The 18976-nt window shown below is 35.8% G+C and overlaps 2 protein-coding genes across 3 annotated transcripts in view; one reads left to right on the top strand and one right to left on the bottom strand.

Annotated features, from left to right (window-relative positions):
- Positions 1–1718: 1718 nt before the first annotated feature.
- Positions 1719–10216, top strand: LOC127423225 (proton channel OTOP3-like). The gene is made up of 5 exons (XM_051667364.1): positions 1719–1988; positions 3169–3305; positions 3556–3613; positions 7085–7224; positions 10178–10216. The coding sequence occupies exons 1-5, from the start codon at positions 1868–1870 to the stop codon at positions 10214–10216; spliced, it is 495 nt and encodes a 164-aa protein (XP_051523324.1). The 5' UTR covers positions 1719–1867.
- Positions 9632–18976, bottom strand: part of LOC127423150 (protein HID1-like) — a 24039-nt gene continuing 14694 nt past the window's right edge. Inside the window, exons 11-19 of one of the 2 annotated variants that reach the window (XM_051667258.1) lie at positions 18552–18703; positions 18072–18150; positions 17835–17999; positions 17492–17734; positions 13529–13677; positions 13330–13404; positions 12962–13053; positions 10662–10820; positions 9632–10293 (exon numbers count right to left, since the gene is read on the bottom strand). In XM_051667258.1, the coding sequence (XP_051523218.1) occupies positions 10230–10293; positions 10662–10820; positions 12962–13053; positions 13330–13404; positions 13529–13677; positions 17492–17734; positions 17835–17999; positions 18072–18150; positions 18552–18703 (1178 nt within the window). In that variant the 3' untranslated portion in view covers positions 9632–10229. Of the gene's footprint in view, positions 10294–10661; positions 10821–12961; positions 13054–13329; positions 13405–13528; positions 13678–17491; positions 17735–17834; positions 18000–18071; positions 18151–18551; positions 18704–18976 lie in introns of those variants that run through there. The other variant, XM_051667259.1, reaches the window with a different exon arrangement.

The following is an 18976-nucleotide window of genomic DNA, read 5'->3' as shown; positions in this document are numbered from 1 at the left end:
TTTTTTTTGTTTATTAAATTTAAAGAAATATTCCAGGTTGACGCAAGTTAAGCTCAGTCGACAGTGTTTGTGGCATAATATTAATTACCACCAGTGTTGGGAAAGTACTAAAAAAAGTAATCCACTACAAATGAATAACTACTTCTCTAAAATTATAATCAGATTAATGTACTTATTACTTCATTTAAAAAGTAACTACATTACTAATTAGTTTACTTTTAAGTTACTTTCTAAAACACTTGTTACAATTTTATTTTGTATATCCCGCACAACAAATTCAAAATAAGGGCTATTTTCTCCTTGTTCATTGTCACACACCCTTCAGCTGTCACAGAAATGCAAACAGACATACTTGAACATATGAAGTCACATTTTAATCGTATTACACATAAATGACATTTTTTTAGAAAAATTTGTAACCCAAGTAATCTACTTAAACATAATTACTTTCATTGAAAGTCAGTAACTGTAATCTGATTACAAGAATTTAAAATGTAACGTGTTACACTACTTATTGTGCCTAAAAGTAATTAGATTACAGTAACTAATTACTTGTAATCCAATTACACTTAACATACATTTTTATGTAAAAATATTATTATTATTATTATTATTATTACAATTGTTTTTTGTGGTATTCAACATTATGACAAAGATGTTGTTGATCGAGCTTAACTTGTATTGAATCCTAGAATATTTATAAGCAATTATAAATCAAACAAGCCAAAACATTAAAAAAAACGGTAATGGAAATGGAAAGGTAATATACAAAATATCAAACCATTGTCTCAAATCAACAGATAATGAGTAAGTTAATACATTTAAAAAATGTGACAAGCTGCACAAATATCTTTCGGTTCAAACGTTTACCTTAATTTTATAGTGGACTCTTGCCGTAGTGTGGTTTTATTGTGTTCACATGTTTACCCAGTAGCTATAGTTAAAATGTGATATTGGTTATTTAGTTTGAATGACAGAATTCACACACACACACACACACACACACACACACACACACACACACACACACAAAATAATAATACATTCCAATTTAAGACCAGCATACAAAACTTCTGTGAGAAAGTAGCCCTTGATACAACTTCCTTAGTGACAACTAGCCCCGGTCTCCCCTATAATTACAATACATTGATGTAACATTAATGCCGTCATTATTCAGAGACAAAAAACACAAAAAAACACAACAAAAAACCCCCCAGAAATCTCATATTTTGTATAAGAAATCTAATGCCACATGGGAGGTGCCACCTTTTACCACCCTGTATGTCCATGCACACTACACAAATGCCATGCAAAAAGCTTTAAAATTGAGTTTTACCATGCATAATTATAATTACTATATACATGTATATAGTAAGATGTAATTTTACCATGCATTACTCTGTCTATAAATGTCATAAGACAATAAACTTGTTTAAGTTTAGTGGTCTCTAGTGAAATTGACATGTAAATGTATATTGAAAATGAAGGTGAAAATCTAATGCAAACTTACTTATCTCACTCTGAGCACAATGACACACCCAATATATGAGGCGTGTTATATGATGGCCTGGCAGAAAACTGACCACACAGAAACACTCTGCTTGGGTCTGAGGAGAGTGAGAGAGTAGGTCAACACCTGGCAGGATCTAAGGTTGTTGTGAAGGTCAGAACTTCTCAAATGAACACTTCTTCCGGACCTGCGGAGCGTACAACAGATTTGGAGCATGATCAGAACCCAGCAGTGTCATCTGTGGATGCTACAGATTGTTCGGGTCCTGTTATGCTCTGGGGTCCCAGTGGAAATGGAATGATCTCTGGACTGCTGGACTGCATTTAGTGCTCTTTGGTGCTGCTCTGGTCACAGGAGATGCCTTCCATCCTTTGGAGCTCTTGGAGACTGAGTCTGTTGTGGTACCTACTTTGGGCGCAGAGGCAAACGGAAATCACCTCTTATACTGACCATCATGCAGAGGGCGTCACGGTTAAAGGTAACAGGCTAGCTACACTCAAAACAAATACTTTAGCCTATTTTAAAGATTTGCACATTTCAATTTAATACAAAAAAATAGTTTTTTTTTACATTACATTAAATATGTAATGTAAAAAAAAAAAAGTTGTATTTTTTTTTTTTTTTTTTTTACATTTTATTTGATTAAAGATTACTCAATTCAATTGGATGGAATTTTGTTATTAAATTGAAATGCATAAATCTTAAAATGTTTTTTTTTTTTTTTTTTTTTTTTTTTTTTTGGAATGTAAATTCTTACATTCCAAAAAAAAAAAAAAAAAAAAAAAAAAAACATTCATCAGTCCAACAGTCATGGAAAACCTGGAAATATCAGGGAAATTTAAAACTGTGATTTCCAAGCCTGGAAAAGTCATTGAAATTAATACAATCTGACATTTCTATTTTGACTATATACTCAAAAATATTTTAGCCTATTTTTAAGATTTAAACATTTCAGTTTCATAAATTCAAATTAAATTGTGAAATGTTTAACAAAATTAAGTTAATTAAATTATTATTATTTATTTAATATGATATTTTATTAAAGATTACTCAATTCAATTTGAAGAAATTGTCATGAAATTGAAATGCATAAGTCTTACAATTATTTTTTGTGTGATATTTACAGTTATACTCAGTTCTAAAATATTTCAGTGGCTAAAAATTGCTCTTTGTAAGTACAATCTAAAATGATCTTTAAAATTCCTTATCCTCAAATGACTGTACATTTATTGGTTAAAAGGTGTGGGAACCTGTCTAAATGTTTCTGTCTTATACTTGTAGTACATAACCTCTCAGTACTTTTATTTTGAGAAAGAAACTTCAATATCACTTACAGTACATTAAAGATACTCAACACAATACCACCTATCATTCCTGCTAGGAAAAACAGGTCATAGTGACTTAAGTTGGTCGAGCTGTTTTTTTGAAACATGGTCAGCCAGAGTTTTTAATGGCAGATGACGATAGCAATAACGTACCAGGCCACCATTGTAATTAAAAATCTTGTTCTCAAGAGATTTGCCTGTTTAAATAATGGTGTAATGAAAAAATGACCAGTCATTGTTACTTATTTACTTTATACTTCAGTTGCTATAATGTAAAATCATCTGTCACTCTAACTGTATCTGTCTGATACTTTGTGTGTGTTTGTGCACCAGTGATCCTGTTGTTGTTTATGGGGTGCAGTCTGTTGTTGTGTATGTTCAAGATGGGTTACTTCATACTCATGAGGCGGTATCGTCCAGCCTGTAAAGTCATATTCCCTTTCGTTGAAGCTCCATTCATCGCCCTGCAGGTGGGAAACACAATACATTACAAATATTACACCATTCAAATCTAAATAGAGCCAAACCCTTCCTGTGACCTCAGCATAACCTTCCCACACAGAACAGATTATTTACTTTAATTATTCTGTGTAATGAGTTGGTGTTTAGTTTCATTCAGACCGGTGTGTTGTAGTTTCAGTCTACTGGGCTTTAATAAAATTGTGTGTATTTTGTAAGGTGATCTGTTCGTATCTCTGTTACTGATCTCTCTTCTTACAGATGTATTTACTCTGGGCTCATTCCAAAGACTCAGTCATAATTACAAGATCCTCACCAGGTACACAAATATGTCCTGTTCGCAGACTTTTTATCAAATAATTATTCATATTTTTTTATATAGGATCAGATCAAAGTGTTAAATACACTTTGATTTAAATGTACATATTTTATTATCAAAATTGCAGCTTAAATGTAAATTTTTATTTAGATCAAGGCTCATGCTGATTTTAAGCACATACATGATACTGTGGTTCGGTGCAATAACAGATGATTCCATTCATGTGGAGGTAGAGACGGACAGACTGATCCCAGACATCAATAACACAAACACATGCACAATAATATTTGACACCCTCACAAAAACATGACATTTGTTGCATTTTCTAGAACATTCCCCTTGCCAAGGAACCTGGTAGAAAAAACATGGTGCCATGATGGTATCAGAATACCATGGTACTCATACATAACCTACTAAATGACTATATTTCAAGGGTACTTTTTTGTTAGAGGATGAACCTGAACTTTTTTTTAATCTCCACTGAACAATGTAGCCAACTTACAAACTTACCATACAATAGAATGGTTACCATGTACACAAGTAAGGGATAATGTACAGTCACTTGGTCATAATTGGAAAATAAACTTGTGAAATGGAGGGGTCTTGTGTCACCCGGAGGGGTTTTATTTTGTGATAATGACCACCAACTCATTGTACATAATGCAAGCTACTTACCAATAAATAAACGTACGTGACATATTGATTTGAGTAAATTATTATTTTTTTATTATTTGATATGAAAGAGGGTGTGGAGTGATATGAGACGTGAAACTAGCGCAGCTTTTTAGGAAATTGGTTGCCACGGACAACAATCAATTTTACAGTTTAGCCGTCATTGCATAAAAATTAGGGCTGTCAATTGTTTACATTTTTTAATCGAATTAATGACATGATATGGCAATTAATTAATCAAATTTATCACAATGAATCGCATTTATAGAATTTGCTGAGAAAGGCCCTCAAATAACTCAACTCAATAATTCAATATATAATGATTAATATATTTATGATTAGTTATTAGAGTTGTTGATTTAACGTGTTAATTCAGTGCAATTGATTACATAAAAAATAATGTGTTAAAATAATTAACACAAGCACTCATGTCCCCAGACTTTAAAAAGGAATATTCCTACCATTGGGATTGGGAGAAGGATATAGCTGCAAGCCGAGCTCCAAAGAGGGGCAGGAGATATAGTTAGCCCCTAACTTACCCCTTTCCCTAAACTTAACCATCTAAGGAAGAGTTGCCCCCTTTTGGAGCTGGCACAGCCCCCTTCTGGATTAACCCTGCCCCCTTCTGGAGCTACCCTACCCTCTTTTGGAGATTCCGCCCCCATTTGGAGATCTCCGGCTGCAGCTATACCTACTTGACCATTGGAGCAATTTAAGCTTGAAGTACCACCTGTTTTCAGCAGGGGGCAGTAAGCAAAACTCCAGCTGCATTGACCTGTTTCAGTGAACTTCCTCACTTTTTCCCCGCAGCTTGTACATCACCGTAAATATCTCTCATTCAGAAGTTACACATGTTTGTGTTGTTTTCTGCTTTGATTTGGTCACAGTATTACAAAGCGTCTATATGAATGTAAGAGCTTCTTTTAACTCATGAAAAATGTACAGAAAGCAACCAAAGCATATTAGTGAATAAGAACAATATGTTTACATTGTAGTCTGGCGGAGTGAAAAAAGTCTGCTTCATGTTTTTCGGATGTGTTGTTTATTGACTAACATTAGTATATGCACATTAAATACAGTATGTACTGTATATTCTTTTTCATTCATTACAATGTGTTACAATTATCACATACCTTTATACAGTCTGGGTGTTATGAATAGCATAGTCCTTTGCGCATTTCCAGTTTAATTTTACCCGAATTGATGATGACATACTGTAAATATAATTGACACGTGTACAGGTAACTGACATGTCTGTATAAGTGAGCAAAAGACACACAAGTGTTTTTATCCCTGCTCTCCCCCTTCATAAAGCTGTGCCACTTAAAAGATAAAACTTTATTGAAAGAAAAATTACATTTTGGCTCTGGTAATTAAACAGCAGTGTCACCTTTTCAAGATTTATAAATAGAAACAAAAATTACGCCGACATTTGTCGCATCTTACAGCACAGCACAATGAAGAAATATGGTATTTTGGTCACAAATATGGTGACGCGGTCATACAGTGACGTCACATGAAACAGGTCAATAGGCAACGCACAGCTGTACAGACAACAAACTGCACTCAGGCTTGCTTGACGTTAGTGACTGCACAAGATGAGAATGCGTTCTTGCTATTATTGTGGAAGATGAGTAAAGCACTGCTAAGACAATAAAAAAGTGGCTTTGGAAGTCAATATAATATTTATTTCCATATTAGTGAACATAAGCCTATGGCAATTGAATTTTGCATTTTGCAATTGAATTCATCAATGTGTCTGAAAACCTCCCTACCCTAAACCTTAAACCTAAACCTAACTGATAGTGCAAAAAGCAAATGAAAGATAAAAAACACAACCATGTCATATTGTGGTGCTTCTATGACACTTTTGGCTCACGTGTTGACTCGTGTGGTCTTCAGGACTCATACTTCTTTACACAAGTGCAACACTCTATCAGTTGAGCTACTGAGCAATTTGATCACACTTGAACAAGCTCATAAATGTAGTTGATTATGTAATGCAAATGTTAAAATGAGTCATGCACTATAGTAAAAGGGTTTAGATGTCATAAGATAGCACTGTGTGAGGAACAGCGTGAAAACCCTAACCCCGTTTTACTTGTGATTTGTGTAGAAATGTATAAAAGTCATTGTTGTTGTAGCATCTCTAGTGTTCATTTTAATGAGCATACAACAAGTCACTTAAAAATCATTTTGCAAAAATGTAGGTATAGTAATGTGATTTTATAAGGCTAGGTTGCATAAAAAGAATGTATGATAGAGACTATTATGTCCTGTCAAACCTTGTGCTGTTTCTGTCTGTGTGTAGCACCTACAGCTCTGCAGATCCTTCTGAAGAATCCCGACATTAGAAACCAGCAGCTGAAGTTTATTTTTAACATGATCCATGATAATTTTACTGTGATCTGAACAGTTTGAGCAACACATTTTTAGCACAGATTGTTTTATGAATGTGCCACAGTGTATTGTACAATAGCTTTACAAAGAGGCTGTTATTGAAGGCTGGAGCAGTTAAAAACTACAGCAATGCCCTGTTACTAATTTCAGATGGGAGAGGGTGGAAAATTGTTATGAAAACTAAATTATGACTGGTGTTGTAAAAAAACATTGCTAACATTATAATTGGACCTCAGGATAAAAATATAAAGTTATGTAATTGATGTTTGATATGACCCCTTTGAGACACCAACCAAATCATCCTTTAAATACACATAAATGAACCTACTGATGTGATCCGTCTAGCGTTATGTGTGTGTGCAGCTCTGGGTGATTTCACCTTTTGGTTCTCACCTACAGTTCCAGAATGGAGTCGGGAAGCAGCACTACGGGTTTTCGGCCTGGTTTGTGCTGGTGAATGCGTGTCAGCCGCTTACTGTGTTTTACCGTATGCATTCTGTAGGAGGCCTGATGGAGATCTTCATATCTGCATGACCGCAGTTGGATTTAAACACATATCATTAGAAGACTATGGTTACATGATCTCAGGATCAGATGTGTACGACTTTACTTCTTCTGCTGAACACAAACAAAGGTTTTTAGAAGAATATCTCAGCTCTGTAGGTCCATACAATCAATGCAAGTGAATGGTGGCCGGAACTTTGAAGCTCCAAAAAGCACATAAAGACAGCGTAACAGTCATTCATACGACTTTAATCCATGTCTTTAGAAGCGATATGATAGGTGTGGGTGAGAAACAGATCAATATTTAAGTCCTTTTTTACTATCATTCTCCACTGTCTCATTCCTCATCTTTTGTTTTTAGCAATTCGCATTCTTCGTGCATATCGCCACCTACTGGGCAGAGAGATTTATAGTAAAAAAGCACTTCAATATTGATCTATTTCTCATCCACACCTATCATATTGCTTCTGAAAAGATGGATTTAACCACTGGAGTTGTATGGATTACTTTTATGCTGCCTTTATGTGCTTTACAAATAAATGTATTTCTATCTATCATATATGTAAAAAATATATTAACATTTAACTCTGTATATATTATCATTAAATAAATATTAACAACACACATGCTGTTATTTTTAACTATACAGGTGCTGGTCATATAATTAGAATATCATCAAAAAGTTGATTTATTTCACTAATTCCATTCAAAAAGTGAAACTTGTATATTATATTCATTCATTACACACAGACTGATATATTTCAAATGTTAATTTCTTTTAATTTTGATGATTATAACTGACAACTAAGGAAAATCCCAAATTCAGTATCTCAGAAAATTACAATATTACTTAAGACCAATACAAAGAAAGGATTTTTAGAAATCTTGGCCAACTGAAAAGTATGAACATGAAAAGTATGAGCATGTACAGCACTCAATACTTAGTTGGGGCTCCTTTTGCCTGAATTACTGCAGCAATGCGGCGTGGCATGGAGTCGATCAGTCTGTGGCACTGCTCAGGTGTTATGAGAGCCCAGGTTGCTCTGATAGTGGCCTTCAGCTCTTCTGCATTGTTGGGTCTGGCATATCGCATCTTCCTCTTCACAATACCCCATAGATTTTCTATGGGGTTAAGGTCAGGCGAGTTTGCTGGCCAATTAAGAACAGGGATACCATGGTCCTTAAACCAGATACTGGTTGCTTTGGCACTGTGTGCAGGTGCCAAGTCCTGTTGGAAAATGAAATCTGCATCTCCATAAAGTTGGTCAGCAGCAGGAAGCATGAAGTGCTCTAAAACTTCCTGGTATACAGCTGCGTTGACCTTGGACCTCAGAAAACACAGTGGACCAACACCAGCAGATGACATGGCACCCCAAACCATCACTGACTGTGGAAACTTTACACTGGACCTCAAGCAACGTGGATTGTGTGCCTCTCGTCTCTTCCTCCAGACTCTGGGACCCTGATTTCCAAAGGAAATGCAAAATTTACTTTCATCAGAGAAAGTAACTTTGGACCACTCAGCAGCAGTCCAGTCCTTTTTGTCTTTAGCCCAGGCGAGACGCTTCAGACGCTGTCTGTTCAAGAGTGGCTTGACACAAGGAATGCGACAGCTGAAACCCATGTCCTGCATACGTCTGTGCATAGTGGTTCTCCCCCACATTTTTGAATGGGTCTTGTTTCACAATCCTCTCCAGGGTGCGGTTATCCCTATTGCTTGTACACTTTTCTACCACATCTTTTCCTTCCCTTTGCCTCTCTATTAATGTGCTTGGACACAGAGCTCTGTGAACAGCCAGCCTCTTTTGCAATGACCTTTTGTGTCTTTCCCTCCTTGTGCAACGTGTCAATGGTCGTCTTTTGGACAACTGTCAAGTCAGCAGTCTTCCCCATGATTGTGTAGCGTACAGAACTAGACTGAGAGACCATTTAAAGGCCTTTGCAGGTGTTTTGAGTTAATTAGCTGATTAGAGTGTGGCACCAGGTGTCTTCAATATTGAACCTTTTCACAATATTCTAATTTTCTGAGATACTGAATTTGGGATTTTCCTTAGTTGTCAGTTATAATCATCAAAATTAAAAGAAATAAACATTTGAAATATATCAGTCTGTGTGTAATGAATGAATATAATATACAAGTTTCACTTTTTGAATGGAATTGGTGAAATAAATCAACTTTTTGATGATATTCTAATTATATGACCAGCACCTGTATATACAATTATATAATATTTTTCAATTTTCTTAAATCAAGATATGTAGTATTCTCAAAGCTCTCATATTGTTAACTGATTTTGCTTTACAAATAAATGTATCTTATCTAAATGTTTACACTTTTGTACTGGAATTCTCTTAATATATACAGTATATATAATGAACAAAATATATTATGAAAATATTTAACTCAATATACATTAACAATACATATTTATTAACCACAGACACACATAGTTAACTTTACATATAAAACTATAGATTTTTCAACTCTTAATATTTTCTAAATTCAATATACACAGTATTCTCTTAGACGTCTTATGTTAACTGATTTTACTTTTGGCTTAACAAGTAAATGTATCTTGTTTTAAGAATGTTTAGACTTTTGGAAAGATAGAAAACTATAAAAACTGTACGAGCAGCATTCACAAAAGATTTTCAGACTTTATCATTAAGGTTTTTGTTTCATTACAATTCAGAGTCTCTCTTGAAGTTTATATACAGAGTTCATTTACACCTGTTCACACACACAAAGCGCTCTCACAAGTAAAAATAACATAAAACAAATAAACACACAATGCTCTCACTGCTCATGGGCTTACGTCTCAACTCTCATTGGCTGACCCACAACAGGAAACAAAATGGACATGAGCATTTTGACTAAATTCAAGAATAGTTTAAATGGATATATTCACGTCTGAAAAATAAAATACAAATGAAAACTTGGACTTTATTGAATGATATTTGCTGAATTTATCTTTTTGAAATCTTCAGGATGTTTTGGGAGGAATGGAGTCAGATCTGTTGAGTTGATAGTCATCAGTCATTAAACTCTCTCAATCTCGAAGAGTTTGACGTCAGTGTCGTACCACACAGGAGGATCCACGTTACTAAAACAACAAAAAACAGATGTAAAAAAAAAAGAAGCAACTTAAATCATGTTTATACAGTATGAGATGTTTCTAATTTAGTCACGTTTCAACTTATAAATACAATACAGACAAATCGCATGTTAAACAAGCCCTAATAAAAGTATATTATTTCCTTGTGTATGTAAACATTTATTTTTTATGCATGCTTCCTTTGAGTGTAACTTTCACATTGTCCTGTAGAAGGGGTCACAGAGCAAAACTAAGAGATTCAGTTCAGTGCTCAACTCTGAAACAGCATGTTGATTTATTTATTTGTAGCATATTGAATAAACTGAATCTGTATGGGATATTAAGCTTATATAGGTTTTAAACAAAATATATCTCACCGTAAGTAGATGACGCCCCACATGTATGTGCGGAACCACAGAGCCGTGCTCTCGTTGGCCTGGTACTTGCGGATGAGGATGGGATGAGGAACCGGCAGCAAACCCACCAGAGTTCCGTGTTGTAGAAACTTCAAGATCTCCGATTCATCTGTCAGACCTCTACAGGAACAGAAAGATCTTCCTCACTTACTCATTTCAAACCGTCACTAGAGCCAGAAGAAACTTAAGTGTACACATACAGATCACACTGAAAATATGGAATTCATAATCCAATTTCAACATGGAAATAAAGGGTTTTGAAAAATAAATAAAAAAATGATTATAAAAAATGAAGTAAAATACAAGCATAATATTAATTCAACAGACTTTCGTCGTTTACATTTGCTCCCTTTTTAAAAGCCTTTTATGTACACATTTTACTGTTATTGCCTTGTCCCAAACCCAGACTTTGAAATCCATTATAAAAACACAAATATAACATGTTTAAAACTGATGATCATCTTAACAAAGAGAGATAATAAACAAACCATTTCAATATTTATTGTGTGAAAAGGATTTCTAACAATTTTGTCCCACAGTTATGGTGTCATTTCCAGCACACCGGACAATTTTGCCCCTAATAATGTTTTTTTTTTAAAGATAGTGTACTTGTTAACCAAGTGGACAAAAGTGTCACTGAAGAGCATGCTTAAGATGAAATTAAGCCAAAATCAAGGGAAATAAAGCTTTTCATTGGATGTAATTTCCAAACAAGCTGGATTTTGCCAAATTATGCAAAAAAAGTGTGAAAATATTATTTTAGATATGAATAATATAAAATAATAATAATTGTTATTATTATTAATAATAATAATAATAATAATGATATTATTTAATATTAAAGATGTAAAATAAAATATTATTTAATTAATAAATAATAATTTAATTTATTACTATTGAATCTACTTAGGATATATAAAATGTTAGCGATGAAATTAGCCTTGGCAAGATAAAGGAGGTCATTTTATTTGAAAAAGGTAAAAAATGTCATTTCCATGAGCATCATTTCCAGCACAGAATTCTATTAAACACAATACAGAATCTGAGATGTGCTGGAAATGACACTGTGTTGAGAATTTAATGACACAAATTACACAAATCTCCTGAGATGCATGAGCATACACTGTTGGACATTGTAAGTAGACAATTTATACAAATGAAAGAGTGTGAAAAATGTTTTAACAAGACTTTGCACAGTGCTGAACGTGCCCGAAATTAAAGAAACACCCATATTTAAGAGGCATATCACATATAATAACAACAAAATAAGCACAAACACACACACACGTTGGGTTTTCATGTTTTGAGGACTCTCCATAGACATAATGGTTTTTATACTGTACAAACTTTATATTCTATCCCCTAACCCTCACCCTACCCCTAAACATCAAAGAAAACTTTCTGCATTTTTACATTTTCAAAAAACATCGTTTAGTATAATTTATAAGCTGTTTTCCTCATGGGGACAGACTGATTGTCCCCACAATGTCAAAAATTTCAGGTTTTACTATCCTTGTGGGGAAATTTGGTCCCCACAACATAGGGAATACCTTGACACACACACACACACACACACACACACACACACACACACACACACACACACACACACACACACACACACACACACACACATATTTCTTTACGCATATGAGCGTGGTTTGAACCACTGTATTTTAGTCTATCACTACTAACTAGCCAGGTCAATTACAGTATGGGTTAACGCCGTTAATTAAATACGTTGTTTTTTTTTCAGCAGGGTTAACAAATACAATTATGAATGTTCACAATGTATTTCCATTTAGATTTTCAAGATAACGAAGTATCTAATATCCATGAAGCAACAGTTTTCATTTATATAAAAAGGCTGACATTCGAGCATTTTTTTCTGTATACCAATTCATGAGCTGACTAAGCTATAACTTTAATGCTGCCACTCATTTTGCATTGATAGATCACCTTCTACACATCAAAATGTAAAAAAAAATAAAAAAATAAATCTATACAAATAATAATATTAACAATGTTAATCATAATAATCACTCGAAATAAAAAAAGTGTCCTTTTGTGCCTCCTGGCGGTGATTTTGTGAACGAGTCTCACGTGTGAGAATTTAACGTTTTACCGCTGCATTATACCCGCGATAGCAAGGGTCATTCTGGTTGGATACCTACTGTAAGTGGTGTCATTTTTAAAGTTGTCAGTGTGACTCATAATAAGTTATGCATTTGCAGCAGGAAATGTGTGTGTTTATATCTTACTTGTCTATGCAGATTTTCTCCACCTGTGGCACGAGCACCTGCAGGAGTCTCAATATGGTCTGCAGAGGAAGTTTACTCTTCCAGGAAAGGACCTGAACAAGAACAGCCATATTAATGAACACTGAATATGAGTTGCTTTATGTGTGAAACTGACTTCCGACTAGTGCGGATGGTTCTTCCTAATAAGAAAGGGCAGAATAAGGTCCTAATTAAAATCTAAACATGTCAAAAAATGTCTATTTAAGGGTCAGGTTAGTGTTAACGTGTAGTATTCATAAATATCTTCATTCAAAAACAGAAGTCTACAGTATATGAGTCTTCACAAGTACACTGTAGGTGTGTAAGTTTGTACATGTTTTATGACTGACCCAGTCTGGAGAAGGAGACCAGTCTGACAAAGAGGACACACTCTTTCGTCTTGCATCACAATCCCCGTTTAAAGACTTGATATAGATACAAAGAACAAAAAAAACTACATAAAAATGTCATAAGAACATATTTTATTGTTATAAACTGTTACGTTGATGACAGCGGTTAAATTTTAGGGGGCATCAGGTGATGCTGTACCTTGTCATCTCCACCTGAGGTCTGCTCAGTGTCTTTGACTCCCGTTTCAGAGCTGCGATCTGATTGGCTTTGAGCAGTGTCACTGGGTTGCAGTAACACTGTGTTTCCGTCCTCAGAAACCTGTGACTTTTCTGTTACTTTATCGATGCCTGAAACACAGATGATAACCAAATGAGCTGTTAAAAGATCTTCAAAGTACTTTCTCTTATGTCAGTTTAACATGCAGACACAACTACTGTATAAGTAAGCTACTTACAGGGTGCTTTCTACATTGGATGTCAACACTCTGACTAAAGACCAATTCACACAAAGTATGTTTTTTTTCGGTGTGAATGTTCATTCCGAACAAGCTTTTGAATTGGAACAATGTATTCCTATGGCGCTATACACATCGGGTCTGACAAATCCTCCGCCGACAATTCGAAGGTTTTTTTTTTGTCGTTTTTTTTTATTTTTTTTTTTTTAACGGAGAATGCTCCTTCTTCAGACTGCAATGAAAACTGAATGACCAATGAGATACAAGCTTTTTGTCACTTTTCCCCAGAGTCGCTGCAGCTGCTCAATCCAGTGCGTTAGTGGCGCTAATCACCTGGCAAACACCGGCAATGGACGTGCAGTTCATACACCCCCTGAAAATGATATACATGAACCATATATACTGCAAACATAAACCAGGTCTGTTTTAGAAAATCTGCTTATAATATGTGTGCATGTCCTGTATTATAAATGTTCATAAATATAAAGACTCTGGAGTGTGCTCTTGTACTTATCTCATGCACAAAAACACTAAATTCAATGCAAATATCCTGTAAATAAATAATATGCTGTTAACACATTCATTCTTTTTAGAATATGTATGCATTGTGCTGATACCTCAAATGTTGTACTATATCTGGTGTTTTGTCTTAATGAACATTATTTAATATTTATATCACTATGTCTGTTATAATATCCTGGCATTACAAATAGCAGCAAGGTTCTGCAATTCGTTTGCACTAAGCTTGTAGTAAAATATTCCATAAAAAGACTTACATGCAATATTTTACTACAAGTGTAGACAAATGAATTACTGCTTTTTTATTGCAAGAATAATATAACAAATGCTTTTTTATTGCAAGGATAATATAATAAAGTATTCCTGTAACATTGCTCTTTTCTAACCACACACAAGAAACCCTGAATTCAATCCAAATATTCAATAATTAAATACAGAAAAGACCACGAGCCAGTGGTTTCTTTTATATTATTTTTTATATTATTATGCATCATGTTTTATAATATACAACAGTTAGTTCCGGTCCTCGAATCTGATTGGATGAGAGACATTCCTTGAGTGCTGATGTCTTAGAACAGCAGTACTCAGACACTTCACTTGGTGTATCAATCCGCTTGTGTTCACGGCATTCTAAACTAAAACATAAGAGCAGTGCATATGTGTAAAGAGCTATATATGTGTATTTAAATTTTTCCCTGTGGCATTAAAGATTTTAGCACGCAGGTGGTGACAAAAGACCATTTTTGTGTGTTATGAGTGAGTTGAACTGACGTTCATTTAAGTCATTGGCAATTGCCTCTCACTCCATGATCGCCCAGATACTACTACATCAAAACTGGGAAATACAGCTTCAGCATTAAGGCTCATCACAGCTGAGAGACAGAACAGACGAAGTAATCACACATACTCAAGGTGCTTACCTACCGGAGTTTCCGCGTTGGGAACAGAATTCAGATGTAAACATTCAACATGGCGGAGGAGTGAAACAAACCGGCTACAGCGAAATACTATGGGAAGACCCCGCTCGGACAGCTGTTTTTTTTTTTTACACAGAGAAAATTATCTTCAGCAAGCTGACTAACACTACAGATGAGGAACAGAGTTAAACAGCTATATATTTTATCTCTGCTTGTGAGGCACGGCAGACGGTTGAATCGAATACGCTCAACTGCTCTCCCTGGTCCTTTCTCTCCATCAAACACATACAGACACGTTTCTCCAATAACTTGTTAGAAACAGCCCATTACTAGGCCTAAAGTGACGTTTTCAAATTAGTACCGGAGGATTGGGTACATTTTTTGAACTAGCAATGGCAGATTCTGATCCGTGGTGTAAGAAAGTAGTTCCATACACAAATGCGTTTTTTTGTGACAGTCCTATTTTTCCCTCGTTTTATTTACTTTTTCATTGAACTGTTGTATATAAGCAATATCACACTCACAGTCGTGCTGTATGGCCCTAAATCACCTACAGCAGGGGTTTTCAAACTGGGGTCTAGGGACCCCCAGGGGGCCGCAAGGAGGTCCGCAGAAAATTTCAGAGAAAAAAAAAAGCATAAAAAATCTATACACGTAAACATTTAAGAAAATTGAAATCATTGCCATTTCATTTGGTTTTCTAAGGACTAAAAATAGATTTCAATAGAATTGAAAATGTTTTGCTTCAGGTTTATAGTCTACATCTAACAGTACTCATAGTGGGTAGAAACAAATAAAGTGGTCAACTTTATACAAAATAAAAGTCGTTTTCAGATTATGTTTTTTTATTATTTATTTTGGCTTTAGTACAGTGACAATATAAATCCAGTTATTCAATTATTTTATTTAGCAAACAACTAAATATGTCTATTACATCATACTTTTTTCACACAGTCTTTACACGTGAAAATATATGACTGCCTTTGTATTTTTTGGAGACGGGTCCCTCGCAAGGGAATCATCATATTCGGGGGTCCTAATAGTTAAAACGTTTGAAAACCCCTGACCTGCGGCCGAATCACAGCCGTGCTGATGAAGGGCTATACAGTACTCTTGCTCGTGTGATACTGCTTAACTATACCTGTTTTTCTTAATGTACATTATTCCAGGGGGTCTGGGTAGCTCAGCGAGTATTGACGCTGACTACCACCCCTGGAGTTGTGAGTTCGAATCCAGGGCATGCTGAGTGACTCCAGCCAGGTCTCCTAAGCAACCAAATTGGCCAGGTTGCTAGGGAGGGTAGATTAAGTGGTTCTCGCTTTCAATGGGTGCGTGTGGTAATTTGTGCATGGATCGCGGAGAGTAGCATGAGCCTCCACATGCTGCGGGTCTCCGCGGTGTCATGCACAACGAGTCACGTGATAAGATGCGTGGATTGACGGTCTCGGAAGCGGAGGCAACTGAGACTTGTCCTACGCCACCCGGATTGAGGTGAGTAACCACGCCACCACGAGGACCTACTAAGTAGTGGGAATTGGGCATGCAAAATTGGGAGAAAAGGGGATAAAAATATATATATTAAAAAAAAAGAAAAATGTACATTATTCCACGTGTATTTATATCACTATACCTTGTTTTATATTATACAGGCATTAAACCAGGCATTATAAAAAGGGATGTTGGGTTTGGGAGTTAGTTTGGAATATAATTGTAGCAATGTGCAAATATAAAGACACAGGACGTTTATTTATGCAACAGTGCTCTTTACTCATCACACTTGCATAAAAACATCAGAAAAATGGAAAGAACATTAATGAAACAGCTGTGCTAAATTAGGTAAATAAATGCTTTAACAGCATTCAATATAATCAATCTCTAGCACTGACGGCTGAATGCTGAAGGGTCCAGGCAGAAAACTAGTATAAATATGTTTGTAGAACAGCAACAGGGTCGCCTACGGTCTCTGTTTGAATAGACCTTTTGTCGGACGTTTGTCATGCAAATTCATCACAGATTTGGTATGAATAGGCCTTAAAGGTTGACAGTTCACTTTGTGACAAAACAAACAGACTACAAGTTAACTTTTACTATATATACACTCTTCTGAGAAAACGGACCAAAAATATTGATGCATCATATTTTTGTCCAGTCAGATGCTCTCTGGAAAGAGAAACCTTCAGGATGGCACATTCTTTACTGCACAAATATAGTCATCATACTGCATGTGTGTGTGTGTGTGTGTGTGTGTGTGTGACAGAGAAAGTGAGTTACATGGAGTCGCCTTTAAGCTTGCATTCAGAGTGCCCTTCTGGACCAGTGCGGTTTTATACGGTCCCTCACTGGAGGCGGCGCTATAGGGGATGTTGATCTCCATAAAGGCAGCATTATGAGTGCTGTTGCTCCGGGTCTTTCTCTGCAGGGCTTTCTGTATCGAGTTGATGTCTGTCGGCAGGTTAGCCAGCTGGTGAAAAAGGCTGCGCTTGCGGATGATGCCGTACACCAAGTTAAAGTTACCTGAGTGATAGAGAGAGAGAGTGTGATGCATTTAGAAATGCATCTGTATTGTTGCCCAGAGAAAAGATGCGGAAGTTGATGATATGGTTACAACACTTGCCATCAAACTGGTACTGAATGATGTTGTTAAAAACTTCTAGCAAAAAGAAAACCAGGTGATGGTTCACTGGTGAGCAGAACAGAAACCAGCTGTTGGAGAACACTTCCAGCAGGTGTAGTAGTTTGTTGGCAGCTACCATAGACAGACTCTTCAAGTAAGGAGACACTGCAAAAACAATAGTGAAGATCAACAAGAGAAAACTCTCTTCTCTGGAACAATGAAGCAAAACAAACTCACCATTGACTATGATAGTGAGCAGACAGTCATAAAGGGGCTGCAGTCGCTGATTTCCACTGGTGATTATCTTATGGAAAACCTGTCAATCAAATAAAAAGAACACATTTGCAGCATGTTTCAGGGGACATGTTTTTAAGCTGTTATTCTTTTTAATTCTTCCCCTACGCTGTTTTTTGTCAAGCCTTATTTGTGTATATTCAAATATGCCACATGAAGATGCATTACTGTTATGGTGATTTTTTTGTCCATTTTGGTGTGCTTTTATTGCATGGAAAAGACACAAGAGCAGCACAAACCTTCTCCCTAAAATCTCTTTTTGTGTTCCATGGAAGAAAGACAGTTGTACAGGTTTGAAACGACATGAGGGTTAGTGAACTCTCCCATTAATCCTGAAACTTTGCTTTGTCAAATCTTACTGGCAATGACAGATTTATTAGCAAAACATAAGTCAAACCAGATGTTTGTGTATGTGTGTCTCACCACTATCAGCAGGTCAGCGTGAGTCCCAGCAAACACTGCGATGTCCATTGGCACATGCATAGTATACGGCTTATTCAGACGCACCCCGAAATTCCTCTCTCCACTAAGCAGCAACAAGATAAACACGCTGATATGCAACAGTCCCACACATGCTGCAAACACACATATATACACACACACACACACACACACAATTAGAGTCATAGTTAATGAGACACACAATTAGCCACACCCACTAAAATGGCTCATGAATTTAACAAGAACACAAAAGAACCGGAATAACATTCATATTAGCATATTTATGAGGCTGATAACATTGATTAGACGAATAAAGGTCATTACGGGTACGCAACCTGTGTTACACTAATAACTAATCTGCGTTAATAAATGGATCTGCTTATCTGTGAAAATGTCAGCAAGCAAAT

Source organism: Myxocyprinus asiaticus, chromosome 32, assembly GCF_019703515.2.
Source record: "Myxocyprinus asiaticus isolate MX2 ecotype Aquarium Trade chromosome 32, UBuf_Myxa_2, whole genome shotgun sequence".
Lineage (NCBI taxonomy): Eukaryota > Metazoa > Chordata > Actinopteri > Cypriniformes > Catostomidae > Myxocyprinus > Myxocyprinus asiaticus.
The sequence above is the reverse complement of the archived record's forward strand: the minus strand, read 5'-3'. Positions and strand labels throughout refer to the sequence as shown.

Excerpts from the sequence above, each read along its gene's own strand:
- LOC127423225 (XM_051667364.1), top strand. The coding sequence starts at position 1,868 with ATGCCTTCCATCCTTTGGAGCTCTTGGAGACTGAGTCTGTTGTGGTAC. Across the intron at positions 1,989-3,168 it reads AGAGGGCGTCACGGTTAAAG|TGATCCTGTTGTTGTTTATG; the intron begins GTAACAGGCTAG and ends TTTGTGCACCAG. Across the intron at positions 3,614-7,084 it reads AATTACAAGATCCTCACCAG|TTCCAGAATGGAGTCGGGAA; the intron begins GTACACAAATAT and ends TCTCACCTACAG.